Raw genomic sequence first — 20,601 nt, forward strand, 5'->3', positions numbered from 1 at the left:
TTAAGCTTCACCTTCAAGAGCGGAACGCAATAGCATTCGAAGATCATTGAGTGCTTCTCACGCTTGCTGGCAACTGCAGCTTATGTAACTGTAATGTTTACCGGGAAACGCTGGCGGCGAACGCTACATACGCACGAAGGCGAGCGATCTGGTGGAAACGCGGCGTCTTACATGGGCCGCGATGGATGGATGAGTAAGTGGGTGTGTGCATAGTTTCATAGGTGGGTGATGAAACTCTATATGGGTGGGTGGGTGGATGGATGCATGGGTGGGTGGGTGGACGGATACTATAAGCGTCCCCTTTGGAACTGGATGGTTAGCTGCGCCACCAAGCTCTTTTTATTATATTGCCAATGTCCTACCTATGTTAAAAAAAAATCCCAGTCACCAAACTTTCTGAACCTCTGAAAGAGAAGACAGGGGGTTAACCGAGGGGCCTGATTTTTATTAGTCATCACAAGAAGGCATCAAGCACTTACTACTCAGGACAACATAGGGGAAATTATTTGTGCTTAATATGAAACGATAAATAAATGGAAATGAACGTGGATGAAAAAACCAACTTGCCGCAGGTGGGGAACGATCCCACGACCTTCGCATTTCGCGTGCGATGCTCTACCAATTGCGCTACCGCGGCCCCGTAGCCTGCTCCACTACGCAAGTTCTCATGTTTTAGGTCCGTACTATGGCCGAACAGGTAAAAATTTACCGCGCTTTTACTCCAATTTTTTCTTTGAGCGCAGTTGACATATTCAAATATTCTAAATGGATTTTAAAAGATACTCGCGTTTACGAATGGCGACTATTCTATTCGAAAACCGAATCGGATACGACACTATTCCATTCATTATTCGGAAGCTCTGAATATTCGCACACCTCTATAAGATGTCATTGTCACTAAATAAATGTAGCCGGTCGCTAAATAAAGATCATCGTTAAATCTTGCTATAAAATCACTAAAGTTTACCAATTACAAATTGGTAATCTGATTTCGTACTTTCAAAGATTGTTAGGCTAGACGGCCCCAACGGAATGTTGCAAGCGGCGGAAGGTGAAACCATGGTGAAACTTTCGTCCGGAAGGCAAGGCACTGACAGCGATAACAAAGTATTTGATGACTACACGAAGTTAGGTTTGTAAATTTATCGGCCAGATAAACTGCAGTAAACATTCGCTTAGAAAACACATGATGCTCTTCAGCGCAAAAACTCGAGAAAAAGAAAACGGAGAGGCAAAAGGAAACGAACGATGCAACACTCGTCTGCCCTTTCCTTTTGCCTCTCTGTTTTCTTTTTTTGTTCGAGATTTCGCGCTAAAAGGCATCATGTTAAGTAAACACCAACTCACCCAAGAAGTCATTCGCATACAAATTTAATTAACAAGCATGGTGTCACGTTCTCAGAGACAAACATAGGGATCTCACTCAATGAGCACTAACGCTCGCTGTCGCAAGCTGGCATGACGAAGAGCACTGGTAGCAGGGAGCGAGTGCTTCATGCTGCCTCTTGCTTAAACGCGTCTAGAAAACTCAACATTACGCGACCTCCAACAATAGGCGCGGTGGAAGGCAGTACACGTGAAGCCACCAGCCATGTCGGCTCGCCCCGACCTTGCACCCTTCACATATTAGCTCCAGCGTATACTGCACATGTCGTGTATGCACTCAGCCATGCGCAGCCACGGCCAGGCTTAAGGAAGAGACTCGCGTTCACCTGCCTTTTTCAAATTCAGGACACTGTGGCCCAGCACAAGTTCTTGAAACCGAGTAAGTTCAGCTTTTGGCTCTTTTACGACAGGATGTAATCTATCGTACCGATAAACAGTGAACGTGTGGCCAGGCCACGTCAAAATTAATGATGCAGAAACTTCAAAGTGGCATTACCAACTATCTCTCCATTTTCACCCGACTTCCTAAGGATATTCTGATGGAAACAGTGGCATTTTTTGGTATTGCTGTAAGCTAATTTACCAATACAGCTCTAATAACTTTTCAATGTCCCTTCATTGCATAGCTTCTGTCCAAGGTGCTTCGGCTCAAGTCATTGCGGCTGCTGCACATAATCCCATGATTTAAGTGCCACGTACAAGGTTTTAAAAGCTGCAAAACAAACTCAAGGTACAGGAGAGAACTGGATCAGCTGCATCACGTGCCGTCTGCATGCAGTTGTTGCAACCATTGTCGTAGCCTTTCAAAACTAGAGTGGCACATTCACACACTGCGACGTATTGACCGAGATATGGACAGACATACACCAGTAAAACCGTTCTCTGATATGCGGTAAGGGAAGGATTTCCGTCACGTGATGTCTGCACGTAACCATGTCGTACACACGTTACTGCCACCTTCGAGATTAGTCCCAGAAATCCCCTCCGGGAGTAGACCAATAATCAGGCAGGATAATCTGTCGCAGCCGCTCTTCCATCCAGCGCGATAGTCATCGTCCTTGTGCATCTAAAAAAGAAACACTTTGTCCAGCTCTGTGTACATGAAAGCATCGTTTCCCAAAAGGAGGCAATGCATATCGCAGAGCAGCTTTGTGTATAGGTAGTGTCTGCCTCACTATACCGTTGCCATAACATTCAACTTCATTTCATTCGTCTTGTCATATGACTGAGACAACCCAGATGAATAGCTATGCTTTTTCAGTGGAGGAAAGATAATAAACTAAAAAAAACTCTATGCAAGAAATTCAAATAACTGCAACATCAGATAACTCATGCCCAAGGCACCCGCTAGTGACACATCAAAGAGTTGAAATGTCAGGCTGAAGATGCACAATAGTAAAATTTTCTGTTCATTTTAGTGGGCATTCATTTTCAAGAAAGACAACGCTGCACCATACATCCTTTGCATGGACCTAGAGAGCCTGCTACATAATGAATATCACAGTAACAAATTCAGCGACATCGCAAGTTGTGCCTTTCTAGTATGTGGTTCATCTGCATAAGTCTTGGGTACCTGCACGATGACGTTCTTCCCTTACCTTTTACATTTTTATACAGCTTGCTCCCGTCCTTGCATTTTCTTTTTGTCCCCTCTACGGAAGTTTGATGCCTTACGCTATCAACCACTTTTCATGCTTTGTATCACCTTTTCCCAGTTTCTTGGCTGAATTTCACCAAGTATGCCGTCTCACAAGAAAACAGTCATATTTTCTAAACTCTCACTACTAGTGGAAGTCGCTGCGGCACTGCGCAAGCAGTTCACAGAAATATGCATCTACATGCACGGCATACATCCCACTCCCTTTCACAGACAACACAAATGTAGCTCGGCACTGCAATTAAAAATTGGAATTAACAAAACCAGCTGTGTTTATTCCATCTTCTTTAGCATAAATTACAGAGGTCACGTAAGACGAAGTGGTGTAATGTGAACTCGTTCCACGTCGATGCGCTCTGTACAACAATGTGACACTTATGAATGAGCAATGAGACACACACGGGTACCAGGGTGTTTGAAATGAGGCTTTATGTACAAGATGAGTGTCAGCTATACAACAAGCAGCCCTGCTAATCTCATACATGTGGAGAAGCAGAGCTGACTGTGCCCAAACACTTGCACTTACCAAAAAAAAAAAGAACGAAAAAGAAAAAAAGAAGAGAGAAAAAATTATGAAACGAACGTCAAGAAAAATCAACAATACGCAAGTGTGAAGGCACAGAATTTCATCACTCAAACTCTTGATACAACGTTGCACTCAATGTGCCCGGACCGCCAAACTTGCATTGAATTCACGATGTGCTTTTTTTTTAAAACAGTCCCCTGTATACCACTTTCTTTTTGTGGAATGAAGCTCCTAAACATGCATCCTAAACATTTGTCTCCAGCCACCAGGGTTGGGAAAAAGCACACGAAAAACGCACCAACATCTAAGGCAAAGGGTCACCTTCAAGAGACAAAACAATTAAAAAAAGCAGTCCACTTCCTTTAGAACGGTGACTCGGCCGACGGAACGAGGAAGAGAATGTTCAACTTCCACCACTTGTCACACGTAACCAAAACAACACGTGTACAGTTCTGTTCCTGCTTATTCACTATCACGACGAGCGCATGCACACACACATCGAGCGAGTGAGAGAGACACTTTACGAGTTTTGCGTACTGGCCGGAACAGAGGTCTACACGAGGAAGTGCACGAGGAGGAGGAGTCTACGCAGGCTTGGGCGGGTTGTTCCGCAGGCGCATGGTGTACGGCAGTGACCCTTGCTGACGAGCCGCTTCAATGGCTGCCTGAACTGCCTGCACAGTCGCAGCGCTCACATCTACACTGACGGCACGGGTGATGGTCTCTGACGAAGACGGTGCCGTCACGTTGGGCGGCACCACAGAGTTGTCCGCTCCTGTGGCCGTGGTGACAGCCACGGCAATGGCTTTGGGCAGGGTGCCCCCTTCCACCGGCTTGAGCGCGGCCGCAGCGGCTGCCGCGTCAGCGACGATGCTGGCCACCAGGGGTGCCGCTGCGGAGCCTTCAACAGTGTAGGATGACGTTTGTGCCGTGCCTGCCGAGGCTGTGATCACCTGGTGAAGAACAGTGGCAACAGGGGGGAGGGGGCAGGAGAGACGGGGACGTTTGCAGTAAGCAGGAAGGATGTGTCTGAGGAAGAAGAGGACAATGACGATCATAGCCGTCCCGAGTCTGGAGTGGACTGGGACGGAGGTACTCCGCCCCTTTTGGCAGGCTGTTGGTCAGACTGAGAAGGCTGTGCGTTGACGTTGACGGTGGGCACAGCAGGATGAAAAGAGCAGGCAGCCATGCGGTGGGGCAGACAAGAGGGGCAGACAGCGGGGGAGGGGAGGGAGAGGGAAAAAAAAACAGACCAAACAATGCTCAAAATCAAAACAAAGAGAAAAAGAAACAGAACAGCAGGCATAGGTACAACAAGGGCATCCCAGCTCATGGTATACTTTCCTTCAAGACAATGGCAAACAGAAGAAGGACTGATATGCTATGTACAAGTATTCTGCAAATGAAAACTTTGTGGTCGTCACATGCCCCGGAACTGATTCGGTAACGCTGATCAAACAAAAACTTTTTAAACAGAATACCACAGTGGGAAAAATGAAGAGCTGAATCTAGTTTGTTTGCACATGCTTTCCAACAAAAAGTAAAGCAAACATTGCAGCGCAACTGTACAAGCATTACGTGGATGGTACTTCCTCATTACAAGGAACTGCAAAGACAGCTGATCACAGACATCTCAGCGCTGGCCATTAAAGTGCAGCATGATGCAACAGTGCACGAGTCGCACCAAAAGCGGAACTACTGTGCTGCCTTGAATGCAAGCAGCTGGGAAAATCCCAGCAATATCGATACCCTTACCCCATAATGATTGCAGTGGTGGGACTACCCAAAGTCATTTTGGAGCAATTTTCGGAGCAAGTAAAATTCCGTTTTGGAGCAGTTTGGAGCAGGCCAAATTGCATTTTGGAGCAGTTTGAAGCAGGCCAATGTGAATTTTAGTGGAATAATGAAATATGGCAGCGCACTTCAAACCCACAACTAAACACAGAATAAATCTACACGAAGCGCACAGTCGAAGCACACTCTATACCTATAGCATACTAGAATATAGAACAGCGGGTCGAGCGGTGGCATGGGGCATGCTTTCTTGTAAAGCTGAAAGCATAGGTGGCCCTACGATCTAACTATACATTCCCATGCCAACGCTCATCACGATATCGGGAAATGTTCACAAATTATGCGGTCCAATCGACGTAGCAACATCATTTTTGGGTCACCATGTGTCACCGCAGACCCAGAGAGCAGCAATCAACCCTGGGCTGGTATAACATAAGACTACTGTAATCTGTTTTTATTGTGATAGAAATTACAATTGAACCTTGATACAACAAAGTATTTAACTTTTCATGGCCTCTTGTCCATAGATCAACATGTAATTAAACCTCAATATAACAAAGTGTATATGCATGCGATTTCAATATAACGAAATTTAGCTTCCACCGCAAAGGAATGCCGAGACAAGAAATGGAAACTTCTGTGGACCCAGATGGTCAAATGATTGAATTACAAGCGGCTGCTTACAAATACACTTCTCAAATCATCCTCAACACGATAAGAGCGACCACCGCAGTGAAGCCGCATCACGTTCCCTACAAAGGCCAAGTGCCGCCCTGTGCACTTTGTGCTTTAGGTGCAAGTGAAAGTGTGTGAGGGTGAGAAAGGAAGACGGTGGCTTCATGCATGAGTCCCCATTCCCCATGTGAGCAAAGGGAAGGAGGAGGGGAACGAGCTTACTGTAATGCGATCAAGGGTGCGCAAGGAGTGGGATGGGTACGCATCTGGCTGTAAGCCGGGCTGAGCCAGAATAAGAATGGCTGCGCTCTTTTTCAGAGAACGAATCCGCTCGCTATTCACGGCCACTGCTGGAGCACACATGCCAAAGCCGTTCTGGTGCAACGTGGCGCAGTTTCGGTCAGTTTCCTGTGTTTAGCGCAGGAATCTGCGTTTGTATCAAAATGGCGCAATTGGGGCAGGAGTCCCACCCCTGCGATCGGCAATTTTTGGGTAAGAAAGTGAAACGTGACACTAGACCAGAATACAGAACTGTGACAATACGTATCTAGGCCAGCACTACTATGGCTAAACAACAGGCCCCCCCTCACCACTTTCTTCACCCTCCTTCCATCTGTATCCGTGTGCACACACACTATACCAACCTGCAGGCCCTGCTTGAGGGCCACTGCGGTGGGCTGTCCAGGTGGCTGCTGCAGCGCCATGATGCGGGTGGGCACCAGGGTGGCTGTAGTGGCCCCCGAGGAAGCCACCGTCGGTGCAGCCAGGGCGACCGTGCTCACGGCAGGCTTGTGCAGCATGGCGTGCAGCTGCACCTGCGTCGCGGGGCTCACCGTGGTTGCGCCGCCGGAGCTGCCGCCCGCTGCTGACTGCACCGCACTTGACACCTGTTGCGACAGAGCAACAACAAAGGATCAGTGGTATACTGCAAGACATGCAGATCACGCTAGCAAAGGCTTTGGTGGGCAAGCAAGCACACGGTCAAATGTCAGGTACTAGATAGCAATAGCAAGGTGTGCGGAATACTAGGGGCGAGCGAATACCGAATGGTAGATTTCGAATCGTATTTCAAACAAAATCCAAGATTAAAAGGCCAAATTTCAAATCGAATATCGAAATTTAATGCTTACAAATTTTGGCCAAGAAAGTGTGGTGCTGCGCATGCTTGGAAGTCTCCTAGCATTGCATAACAAGAATCTAGCAAGCTATCAGTAACATAGGGACACAGAAATCAAGACATACCGTACCATCTACTCTTAAAGGGAACGTCAAATTATTCTAGTATGCCAGCCCTGACTACAGCTCAGTTCTGTCTGGAAAATATTTTTTTATCAATAGAATTTCTGTTGGACAGAATCAAGTGCTTTTTTTCCGCTGAAACTAATGAATTAATGCGCACTGTTGCAGTGGACCTATGTTTAATAGTGGACCTGTGTTTTGCAGCAATCTTTTATGCACTGCATAGAGAGCTTTACACTCCACTTTTTCTCCAAAATGCAGAAGGGCTATCCCAACTTTAAGGCAGGTGGGTTATCGTAAGGTCAATCAGCGTGACAAGCGAGAGCCGTGCATCACGTGACTCACGCCACCGGCGCCAACCGTAAAGAGCAGGTGCTGTCCGTTCCATTTCAATGTGAGTTGCCAGCTGTCAGAGATTCTACAATCTGCAAGGTCACGGCAAGTTGCCGCGACAGCCCCGCCCAACCCCCTTCCCTCCCCTTGCACATCCACCGTCCGCGCCAATGCATGCAACCAGGTCATGACACTTTGCGCCCACCGTGTAAATCCAAAGCTAGTTTTGTCCAATACAACGAAAGCCTGATACAACGAAATTCTCACGACAACGTAATATTTTCATATCCCTGGCGAACGCCCAAAGGATTCATTGCATTTTGTATTTCTCAACAACAAAACAACACCAAACTGCAATCTTGCATTAAGGGGGGAACCGGGTCTTTGGGACAGAAAATCGGCCCAAAATTTGAATTTTACATTTTTATTTTCCACATTCCTAACGCATTTCCACGGCTGTCTCCAAAATTTGGTTACAAAATACCATGTAGTTCTTCCGTTATCGTGATCTAAAGATGTGAATCTGCAAGCGTTGCCCTTTAAACTGGGGACAAATCACGCCCAATTTTCATCCTGCATAACTGAATATCTACGCATTCTACCAGCGCCATTTTGGCATCATTCGAAAGCTCACGTTTCTGGCTTTCTTTATTCATCAGTCGGAAACAGTGCCGGTGCTGCGGTCACGAAAAAAACAAAAGAAAAAGAAATTCGCGGCACATGCTATTATTGGCCACTTTGAGCATCTGACCAAGATGGCGAGTCATGATTGGCTCCAAGGACCACGAGCGCTCAAACGACGAAAACAGTCACCATTTTGTCTTAGTCTCGTGACTATGACGTTGGATGTGCTGGAGGTCCGACAATGGATAGTTAAGGGCGGAAACGCAAGAGACGCAATAAACTTCCGAAAGCAACTCTGTCGTCGCAGTTGGTACAGGAAACCCGGCAGCTCGCTGCCAAAGTTGTACCGCCGCCGAATGTCGACGCCTCAACCGCTTTGCCAGAACACGCATATCCACACGCCGGTTACACTCGCGTAACAATTAAACACTGCTGTCGGAACTGAAGAGGAAGTGGATAAGACAACAGCACATGAGAAAGCTACACTTGACAAGATTGCATCTAGGACGGCCACGGAGCGAAAGATTCGGCGTTTTGTTGAAGATACGACCGCCAATAGCGCAACAGCATCGGTCGCAAAGCCCGCTACTCTGTGCGTTGTCATCGGACTTGCAGCTGTGAACAATCTTCTCGGCGTTTTCTATGTAATACTTGCGGTGGTTCTGCGTAGCTGGTGCGGAGCGATCAGGATTACGGTCTCGCTACTAAACTGACTGTGGTTTGTGAGATCTACAGTGAAGTTTCGTCAGGATGGAGCTCGCAGGGAATTGAGGGCCCGTAAATGTAATCCTCTTGATATGAACGTACTCGCAGTGCATTCTATGTCGTCGATTGGCAACGGCCAAACGGCTATGAATTATACCTAGTGCCTACTGATGGCCTCTGCTGCTGTTTTTTCAAACTTTCTGTTAATATATTGGTTGTGAAATGTTTTTTGTTGTTTTCTCAAAACCATAATTGTGAGATGATGCCGTATTGAAAGTGCATTATCTCTGCTTCTTGTGCTGTCACTGTAATTCTTTTCTTTTTCCTCAAAAGGCAGAGCTGTGTAGAGTACAAATATATCAAATAACATTATTGCATGTATTAGAAAAAATTTTTAAAAATTTTTTTAGCAGTTAGATGGATTTCTCTCACTGAAGTTCACAATGTTCTCATTTGATATAAAATTGGGTTAGAACACCATATTTGCTTATTTGTACTCTTTCTTAGTTCCACATCATTTTCGTATGTCAATATTTATTATTCATAAGAAGCCAACAAACACTGACACCAAGGACAACATAGGGGAAATTACTTGTGCTTAATAAATGAAACAAAGAAATGATAAGTTAATGGCAATGAAAGTGGACGAAAAAACAACTTGCCGCAGGTGGGGACCGAACCCACAACCTTCGCGTGCGATGCTCTACCAATTGAGCTACCGCGGCGCCGTTTCCCCATCCACTTTCTCTGGAAGTGTTAGCCAGCGCCACCACTCGCAGACCTTGGCGGCAGATGTGGAACGTCCTTTCTACCACAGGCATCATGAGAACGTGATCGTTTTGGGTGAAGGCGACTGGTCAATAAACCCACATGTATACCGTATTTATTGCATAATGATTGCACTTTTTGTCAAAAATTGACGCAAATTCAGGGGTGCGATCATTACGTGGGTTAAATTTTCCGCAAGAAGAAAAAAAAAATTTTTCATCCCACGTTTGCTGCAGGACGACAAAGGGTCAACAATAGGCGGCCGCCGCTGTATGTAGCGCGGGGCACCAAAACAAAAATGGTAGCTGGCGGAGCAAGCCGAATGCAATTTTTTTTTTCTTCTTGTGAGTACATTACGTGCATTGAAACAGTTTCTTCTGTATCGGTAATGAACAATATCGTTAATATCGGCAAGTTTGCAGCAATAACGTAGCCATGTCCACTTTGAGGGGACAGAAACAGATGGGCGCGCTTAGCTGCCAATGACATAGAAACACATGGCGGGCATGCTGCGGAAACTGCGGCATTTGTCTTCACTGGCACGTTTCCTATAAGGGTGGGCGAATATCTTAGCTGTGTTAACAGCGTCGGCATATGAAAAGGGTACACTTCTAACATATCAGTGTAAACGTGGCTACTATCGTTGCCGCTCGCGATTTGTTGCGTGCCCACGAGTGCAGACGAGAAGAATCGAAAGGCACCTTTTTTGTTGTTGTTGACCACAACCACTTTAAAGCCTACACATAAGAAAGGCAAGTTTGGTTGTAGCTTTTTTTGTTTTTTTTTGTCATGGAAGTGCGGAAAGTGATAAAAGGATTGAAATGGGGCATTTGCTTAAGAATGTTTGGTGCGTGCAGACCACTTGATTTGTCTTGAAGAGTCGTTCGCGCAGCATTCGACAGATGGCAAGCGCGATCATTATTAGCTAGACTAGGCACACGACATATCGCTGCGGCAAGTTCGGGGTGTGATCATTACACAGGAAATTTTTTAAAAATCAAATTTTGACGACAAAATTCAGGGGTGCGATCATTACGCGAGTTCGATCATTATGCCAGTAAATATGATAGTTTGATAGATAGCTCACATCCAAGCAAATTATGCAATAAAGTTGAATTTTTTCAATTTCTGGAAAATTATTTACTCTGCAAGAAAACTGGATGTATATTTAAAACTAGCACATTGAAATACATAAACTCAGCAAGTTTCATTAAAATCGACAAATAATTCAAAAGAAAAAGAAGCTGCTGAAACATTAGTCCCCATATCATCTACCCGTGTAATGTTAACAGTTCAAAAAGTGCTCAAATTCATTTTCTACCTATTGTGTATAACACCACTTGCAAGGCCACCGCCAAAAGCGCCGAAAGCAGTTGCTGCTGTTGGAAACACATCATGGCCACCATATCGTTTGCCGATCGCTCGTTTCAGATGGCACGGCTGCATTACCATCTTACATGTGATGACTCTGTGTGTACCATGCGCAATGTGCAGTACTTTATTCTATGTACTCTGTTAGTCAGTGCGCAATAATTAGTGGTGTGTAGAGATAACAAAAGTGCACCAGAAAACAAGAAGCCCACGTCACCGTCCACGTCAAGAAGTCAACGTGGACTTGTTTGTGGCGCTTGAGATCATGGCTGCAGCATGGGCTGCCGTGCCTCCAGCCGCAATTAAGAACCGAGGCACGGGCCGTACTGCGTCCCCGAAAGTGAGCGTCCAAGAATACAGCCCCAGCTTTAAGAGCACTGGTTTTGGTACCACCAAAAAGACATTGCGTGCGGATTTGGTGGCGTCAGACGAAGGTTTGTCCAATGGGTCGGTATCCTCCATCTATCAGTTTTCTTGGTGCGATCACTTTCACTAGATTTCACAAAGCGTCGGCCTCTGTGAGCGACAGAGCTTTTGGCACAATGCCAAGACCGCATGCTTTATAAAACCGGATAAATCCTGTAGTGTGCATGGAACGCTGCTGCTCATAGATGCCGATGTGTTTAGTTCCGACTCGCATGAAACTGATTGTAGCCCCATAAGTTATAATACCGCTCCATGGCAATGCTCTCATCACTGACCAACGCATGGGGTGCACTTTGTGCTGTCGGCAATACCAACGTGGGCCAAAAAAATTTTGACTGTAAAGTTTCATCTTGCAGTGCATTCACTGTCTGTGCTGTCTTATCTCTAGACAACGAAATTCCTGTGAAAGTGGATTTTTTTTTTGTACTGCCCATTGATTTCCTTATTGCAGGGTTCAACTGTAATTAGTGCAACAATTGCGTGATCAAGTGGCAGGAAGCGAGAGAGAGTCACCTACCAGAAAGTTCTGGTTGACAGGCAGCACCTGCTTGATGATCTGCTGTACGGTGATGGCCGTGGCTGAGGGCAGGGTTGTGGCCTTGGCTCCTTGTCCGGAACCCTGCTGAACAATCTGCACGGTGCCCAGCTGGGTGGCCACTGTCGGAGCCTTGCCTGTTGGCAGCTGAGCCTGAGGCAGGTAAGCGACGGCACTCCACGTTACGTGCTTTGCCCACGCAACTCAGCAGCGACATTCAATGGGTTAAATGGCATCTCTGACCACAAGTCGTCCCAAAGCACTCTCTAATCACCAATCACCGTATTTACTTAAATAGATTTTCATTGCCAGAAATGATAAATGCAACACCTATACTGCAGTGTAATCTCGAACCTAACGGGCACTTCATATTTTAGGAAATGGTTTAAGTACAAAATGTATGCTTTAAAATTTTCTAAATACAGCAGAATCTCGTTAATTCAAATTCCACGGAGACTGGAAATTTACCGTATCTACCTGAATTTAACACACATTGTTTCCCCTCAATAAAACTGGTCCAAAAATTGCGTGCATGTTAGATTCGAGTACAACCCTAAATCTGAGTTACCATATTGCCATCGGCATTTCAAAATGGCCACCTCATACGCGCTTTGAGCATAGCTGCCGTAGCTTCCTCCATGTGCTGTTGTATGTGTGCTTAGGTAAGACCACTGCCTGTCTACCCTTTTTCTGTGTTTGCTCTATCAGGATAGAAGTGCCACCTGCAAGGACACGCCGAGTTCATCGTGATGCTGCAGTTAAAAGGAAAGTGATCACATGTGTAAAGACAGATGAAAATCGGCCCGCATTATGGGCGTTCATAGTTCCTGAAAGTTCCGTGCGGGTCTGGCGCAAACAGAAGGAGAGGCGTTCTACTCCGGCGGCTGCTGCGTACGGCATGGCCGCGCGGCCCTTATCTTGAAAGCAATCTGCGATGGGCACAGAGTCTACACGGCTATAAGGCATACCCCACTGTGTTCTTGTTGTTTCATTCACGTTAAAGCAAGAGGCAGCACGAAGGTCAATTCGCTCGCTCCTGCTACCACACTTCCTCACTCCAGCGCTTTGATAGTTTCCGCAATCATCGAGTGAGACGTGTTCACGTTTGTTTGTGCACGCATGACACCACGCTTGTTCATTTAGTAAGCAAATGTTTACGTTATACAGCCGATAAAACTGCTATCCTTACTTCGTATAGCTGTCTACTAATTTGCTATCGCAACCAATGCTTCACCTTTTGGGCGAAACTGCGACTTTTTTCCTAGCAACTTTAGCGCATTGGGAGTAAATCTGTTTTTTCCAAATGAGAGAAAGGTGTACTTTTTATGAAAGAATGACGTGTGCGGTACTGTAAAGGACTTTTCTCTTTTTAGGTTACAGCAAATGGGTGTGCATTGCAAGTGAGCCTGTTGTTCTTCTCCCCCACTCCACCCACGGAAAATAGGTACACATTACAATCAAGGGCACATTAGAATAGAATAAATACGGTGTTCAAATAACACGGAGTTCGAACTAAGGAGAACTCCTTTAAATATAGCAGTGGGCCTATTGTGCGGTACATTTCAAAATCTTTATCTTTCTCGCATGACATGAACACACTACCACATGTGCCGGAAGTTAGCCTAGGTTCATAAAGTCCAAGTACAATAAGTTTGCACCTGGCGCGCTGTTTGCTGCGGATGCGAGGAAAAACGCAGGAGGTTGAGGAGCCAAGGAGGATAGTTGCTTGATGTGCAGTGTACGCCTGCATGCTGCCGGAACGTGTGTTGTCCTCCCACGTGTCCAATGCTGGAGATGACGTGATTGAGCGTGAGCTAGGAGTGTGGCACAGGTCAGTGCACGTTAACGTGTTCAAGCGTAGACTAGGGAGCTCCTTCCTGGCCCTTTTAAGTCGGATGAGAAATGAGGGCAGACGCTGCTCTGCCTGCTCCAGTTCGGTTTCGACTCCCCGAGTGCCTTTCCTCATCCTTTTTGAGACGCGCTTCCCTTTGGCTCAGGTTTGTCCGAAAAGCAGTTCGAAAAGTGGTTCAAGGGGGTGAGAAATTTTGTTTGAAATAACCGTTGCACCATCTTTGGAATTTGCATTCGCTAGAGATTTTCTCTGTTCAAGTACATAGGATGCTACTGGGACCAACAGCGCAGTTCGAATTATCCATAAATTCAAATTGAAGAGATTACGAATCATCAAGATTTCAGTCCATGGTGACTGGATCCAAGTAGATGCCATCAAAATCCATAACATCATGACGAACTAGAGCAGAAACTTCAGCATGGCACCGACACTTGGCTTTCGTCTCTTGAGCCTTCTTCAGATTTACCATGTCTCCCCTCATGATACGGGTGCCCATTTTGCTACTGCAGAAATGCAGTCTCCTAACGCAGTGTAACTTATAGTCTTTCTAAAGTGCTTTTAACATGATATCAAACAGACACAAGGTCATGACTAGGCACTCAGGACAGAAGGAAACTTTTGTTTTAGTCTTTTTGCCACTCATGTGTGATTTTTGCATTAACTTCGAAGGTAGCTCAACACATGTTCTGCTAAAGGTGTAAGGAAAGCTTAGCCAATCAATCCATGTCTCTAGGCAGTGTGCTCTTCCTGCCTTTGCATTGTAGCGCCCTCCCTTGGGTGGCGCCTGGAACCCGGATGGCACACGCCCGCATGAAAAGAAAACAAAGACGCCGCCTGGCCATGGTGCACGAGGCCACGGCTCGCAGTTCTATTCCGGCATCGATTTGTGTCGGCCGTCTCTCCCTTCACGCCTGTGGCATAAGCCTAGGGCATGATGTACAAATTGTGCACTTCTGTTGCAAGAAACAAAACTCAAGCCCACTTGAAGTTCACTATGCCAGTGCACAGAAGGAACAACAGCAGCATACCTGGGAAAGGCCAGCCACCTTCTGCTGCGTCTGGAGTGTGACCTTGCGCTGTTGCTGTTGCTGCAGCAGCTGCTGCTGGATATGCAGCTGCCTCAGCTGCATCTGCTGGGGCGTCACAGATGCTGTGGTGATGGGTTTCGATGTCGCAGTCACTTTTCCCTGCTGTGACACAACGAAAAAGTGTGGCCAATTTTTACACCAAGACAACCAGACAGACATATGAAAGCCTTGAAAGAAGCGCAGAAACATAAGCCTTCATAGCACTTTGCTTACCTTAAAAAAAATATGCTTATATGCCTTGTGTATATGCAATCATGAACTACAATGAAAATGTTGCCAATACACAAAAACATACAGAAGAAATTGGTTGAAAGAAAGTCACATTCGGGACGAAAATACCATTACTATATAGTATCTGATATTCATTGTACGGATGCTTATTTCGTTACATGTTACTACTAATGAGGAGAAACATTTCAGATTTATTTCATTATACAGCATAATGTCGTTACTTCAACTCTAAGGGAACTGCAAACTTACCCTAATAAAACTCAGTTTGATATAAGGAGAGCCCTTTTGAATATAATGCCCAATCAATTCTTAGATACAGAACACAAAACCAAAACCGTCACTGGGCTCACACTGAAAAAGTATTATCTTCCCTGCATCAGCACACAATGACATGTGCCGGGAGAAGCCTAGATTCCATATGATTCAAGTGCGATAAAATCGCGCCCCGTGTTATGTGTTGCTGGGCGTCTGTGGCTTGATGCACGCTATTCTCTCACATGCCATGGTACAGGTCACGTGATCAAAAATGCATCTGGGGGCGGGGGGGAGGAAGACGTGTCTCCTCCTATATTGCGGCTGTGCATGGCCGTTTGCACGGGTAAGCGAATACGCGAGTCCGGCAGGTGCAAAAGCCGGGAAAGCCAACATAGCTAGTCTATTCACGTGCTCTGTTGTCTTCCTGCGTGCCTAGTATAGAACGTCGCATCTTCTCAAGTGTCGGACATGCGCTGAAGCATGAGGCAGTCTGAAACAGTCGCGTAACCAGGCAGGGGGGCACACCAGGCTACGTGCCCCGCTCCATATAAAATATTTCTGGATTTCTGGCTTTGTCACCGGTCCGAAGCGTCTCCTCTCAGAGACCGGCGCTCTTAATCCTGCTAGCATTGTGCCATTGAGTAATTGCAGTGTTCATGTTTGCATGTGCATGCCTGGCACTACGCTCGTTAATTTAATTTGTAAGTGAGTGTTTACTGCAATTTATAATTTACATGGCTGATAAAACGATGAATCTTGCTTTGTGTACTTGTCTAATGCTTTGCTGTCGCTATCAACGCTTCACCTTTCGAGCGAAACATCAAAATTTCTGTTTCCGCTGCTTCTTTTAAGCCAGATGGGAATGGAGGGCATGCATATCTATGCTGGCTCCCGTTCGGTCTCGGTGCCCCCTGCATCTTTCTTAATTTTAATGGAACGCAATGTTACGGTAGCTAGCGACATGTTGAACCTTTGCCTCTGGCTTGGGTTTGTTCAAAAAGTGGTCCACGGTAGAAAGAAATTTTGTTTGAACTGTTGAGCGGTTATTGAAGTTCAAATTCACTAGAGTTTTTCCCCATTCAAATATACATAGGACTTTGCCAGGAACACCAGAGCAATTCAATTCATCTGTTAATCCGTATTAAGAGATTACGAGTTATCAGGATTTCACTGTATCTGACAATTAGGCTGCAACTATGTTTGTTATACAGTGCAGTCCACTTATAACGATATCGATAAAGACGAAAAATATGATCGTTATAACCGATGATCGCTATATCTGGACTGCAGTTATCAAAAAAAAAAAATTTTTTTTCAACGCGTTTGCGCTCTTTACCTTTGCAGCTCTGAACTCGAATTCGCTCCTTGCTCTAAAGAATAGATGATGTATACAGTAGGCCGTGAAAAACAAACTTTATTTCTAGCGCCAATGACCGTGTCAAGGATTAGGCGCGCCGAAATAGTCCGAAATCTGCACTTGCTTTTGCGGCAGCTTCAGCTTCACAACCGCGGTGTGCATGGATTCCAGCTGCTGCGCGAACACTGGCGGCAATCCTTTAGCATGCATAAAATCAATTAAGGAGTCGATCGACGACAGTGCACTTTGCGTGGACATCGTGGTCGAGGTCAAGGAGCCACTGTCGATCTCGTTGTCACTGTCGCTGATGCCGTCGCCACCGTCGCACAACTTTGCGTCTGTCGAGACAGCACATCTTCGGCGATCGCCTCGTTGGTGACCTCATCGCAAAACGAGGCAGCACTGTCTGCAGTCAAAAGCTCCTCCTTCGACACACCACCTGTGTCACCAGTAGGAACGAGCTCCCAGAGCTCGGTTATGTCAGCGACTTCCACCGGGTCGGTCTCAGCGGGTTGGGGAAGTTCGTCCTTACGCAGAAAGCCCGCCTTCTTTAAGCCATTGGTGATGAACCACTGGTAAAGCGCCTCTTCAACATCGGCGTACAAGGGGTCTCTAACCCCTTTTCCGCTGATCGGAATGGCCGCTGATAGCTCCTGCCTTCACAATCGCGGTGCTCCCGGTTTTCAAGATGGTTGATATCGTTAACTGGACGAGCTCATACTTCTTCACGAGGGCGCTCACCTTGAAGCCGCATCGAGAGTCCTGCAAAATATCCATCTTCGTGTCAAGCGACACAGCTTTGCGCTTTGTCGGCGCCATCTTCGAACTGGGTTGAACCGTTGGTTGCACGCTGCTTCGGTGGCGTCAGCCTGCTATCGCGAGAGAGACGCGGGACGGGCGCCACCGCGCCGCTTTGCTTGTCGCTTCTTTTTTTTTCTTTCTCTCTCTTTCGGAGCGACTGTGGCCGACGCGCATGAAGCAGCTAGCGCCATCTTGTGGCGCGCTGCGCCAACGTTGGCTGCGCCTACTCGTGCGCGGGCGGGGCGAGACGCGCTGCGCGGTAATGGCGGCAGATACGAACTTACGGAGGTAAACATCGCCTCGTCTCGACATCGTTCGTTTCAGGGAACTAAGCAACGCAAACGTTACGATTATTTGGCACGGAAAACGCCGTCCAGACTGCAAAATTTTGATCGTTATATCCGATATGCGGTGAATAACCTATCGTTATAAATGGTTTTTTTCCCCATAGACCTAATGCATAAAATGACACTCTCATGTCGACCCATCGTTATAACCGATATATCGTTATATGTGGTATCGTTATAAGTGGACTGCACTGTATCAGGGTTCGACTATAATTTATGACTTAACTTTTCCACCACAAAAGACCAATAACTGAAGCTGCTGTACCTTATTAACATCAATGTCAGATTCTAAAATAAGTAGTGCTGTGTGAATAGCAAAATTTTGGGTGCGAAGCAAATTCAAATATTAATGATTGAATGCGAGTCAAATCGAATATTTTTCTACTATTCTTCGAATACTTCCAAGTTAAATTACTGAACAGATGCACTGCAGAACATGGCCAAAAAAAGCAAATTTATTGCGCAGCTAGTGTACTCCCACATAGTTTTTCCTAGAAAAAAAGAACAGTCCAATACAGCTGTTCAACAGCATAGATTCAGTGATAGCGCAAAACTGGATCCCTGAAGGAAAGGAATAGTCAGCAGAATAAATTTCACATTCTATGTGGGTGTATTGTGACCCTGCAAAATTGGATCCCTGAAGGAAAGGAACAGTCAGCAAAATAAATTTCTTTTTTTTTTTTTTCTGATCGTCAACATAGGAACATGCCACAGTTTTAAAAAAATCTTGTAACATTACGTTTGGGTGCATTTTTATTCTGAACTCTCGAAAATTGCGTGCACATTACATTAAATTAAATACCGTATTTTTTCGCGGATCTTTGGGAAAACAGTCTCTATTCGCAGACACGCAACTCATCCATGTCGTATCTTCCATTCATCCATTCTCTGGCGATGCTGACAAAGCTGGATTCACATGCCAGACGTTATTGCAGATGAATCAGTCACGTGATAAGCAACTAGAATTTGATCCCTTCGCAGCTAGAATTCACACGACAGTCGATGACTGCACGAACGGAGCAGCCCTCGCCTTGAGGTGTGGCTTCACGGCAGTACAGCGCGCACTGCCATGAAGGCCCACTTGAAGGCGAAATTTGCATATATAACCCGCACCTCGACATTAGTGCTTTAAATTTTTGGAAATTTTGGTACGGGTCATATGCATAAAAATATGGTACAGTATAAGCAGATGCTGCGCTTCACACTTTTACACTGCACTCTTTCTAGTCTGCGGGCACTGATTGAGCTACCTTGTCTAATATGGTGTCAGGATGCGGTGGCGGCTGTTAACCTTTTGAATATGTCGAAGTTCACGAGGAGAGTTAGGTTTGTGCACATCATTTAGAAGCACTGCCATTTGACTTTTAGTGAATGAAATCATTACATTTATTTTCTGGAACTTCGGATAGTAAAACTACGGTGCGAATCGAATTGAACAGCAAACACTATTAAAAAGATATTCGAAAGTTTGTATATTCGCACGCCCCTAATTAATAAAGTACAGTATGCTGTATGATGGCACGCCAAATTACAAAGAGGTAGACAAAGACACTTTAGCTTTGGAATAGCCATACAGCTCACCAGTTCACTTGCTTCTAGCTGCACAAATGTCTATGCGTAATTTTTATTAGTTGCTGCACCAGCACTGCAGTAGTGGGCATTCACGTTTCTGCCAAGAGGTTGCTCACAGTGGTATGCAATATCATCATCATCATCATCATCATCATCATCATCATCAACAACAACAACAACAACAACAACAACAACAACAACCTGAATGAGTGAACCGGGAAACTTCAGCACAGGCATTCGTTTGTAGGAGTGCATGGGACCTAATTTGGGGGTGCGCTTATTATGTGAGTGCATTCATTGTGCAAAACAAATACAGTGCATTGTCATATTAACGAGCCCAACTGACAACCATTGTGCAGTATGCTTCACGGGTCACCCACCTGTGCCAGGCTAACATTGATGTTGACGCCTGCCATGGTGACTGCCGAGACAGGGATGGTGACGGCAGTCTGGCTGGTTCCAAGTGCTGACGGTGCCGACACCGTCTTGACCAGGGTGGCAACGGGAGTCTGTACTGTGCAGGCCAGGGACTGCTGCTGCTGCTGCGAGACGGCCACCACTTGCTGTGTTTGTTGCCCAGCCTGTTGCTGTGCTTGCTGCTGCTGTTGCAGCTGCGCCTGTGCCAGGAGATGGGCTGCTGCCATCTGAGGAGGGAACAAGAAGCCAGAAAAACACTGAAAATAAGAGATGGCCAGACCCATGGACCGATCAGCATATAATACAGTCACATAAATGGCTTTTCTAACACCCCCAAATCTTTAACTACACAAAATAACATGTGGGAAGCTGAAAGGACATTGCCCAACAATATTATAATACAAAACCACTGTTGCCACACTGCCTTCCTCTGTGCCCTAGTAAAAGTTTATTTTAACTTAAGAGGAATGCTGGGAGTGCGGTCAAAAAGCCTAGTCATGTTGGCTTGACAAGAACCCCGCCATCACGGCCACACAACAAAGACAGTGCTCCGAGCTGGTCCTTACCCTTTTCTATCCCTACTTTGATACCATCCCGTGCACACTACCCGCAAACCACGCAGTTAACAGTTAACCACATAAC

The 20,601-nt window shown here is 46.0% G+C and overlaps 1 protein-coding gene across 5 annotated transcripts in view; it reads right to left on the reverse strand.

Moving 5' to 3' along the window:
* Window positions 1-3,297: 3,297 nt before the first annotated feature.
* Window positions 3,298-20,601, reverse strand: part of dom (domino helicase) — a 135,621-nt gene continuing 118,317 nt past the window's right edge. For 3 of the 5 annotated variants that reach the window (XM_055063994.2, XM_055063992.2, XM_055063981.2), the window contains exons 39-43: window positions 19,923-20,186; window positions 14,920-15,081; window positions 12,022-12,192; window positions 6,683-6,925; window positions 3,298-4,522 (exon numbers count right to left, since the gene is read on the reverse strand). In XM_055063994.2, coding sequence (XP_054919969.1) covers window positions 4,154-4,522; window positions 6,683-6,925; window positions 12,022-12,192; window positions 14,920-15,081; window positions 19,923-20,186 — 1,209 coding nt within the window. In that variant the 3' untranslated portion in view covers window positions 3,298-4,153. Of the gene's footprint in view, window positions 4,705-6,682; window positions 6,926-12,021; window positions 12,193-14,919; window positions 15,082-19,922; window positions 20,187-20,601 lie in introns of all 5 variants that reach the window. The other 2 variants (XM_055063985.2, XM_055063996.2) reach the window with 2 other exon arrangements.

The sequence above is a fragment of the Dermacentor andersoni genome, chromosome 3 (genome assembly GCF_023375885.2).
Source record: "Dermacentor andersoni chromosome 3, qqDerAnde1_hic_scaffold, whole genome shotgun sequence".
In the NCBI taxonomy this organism is placed as follows: Eukaryota; Metazoa; Arthropoda; class Arachnida; order Ixodida; family Ixodidae; genus Dermacentor; species Dermacentor andersoni.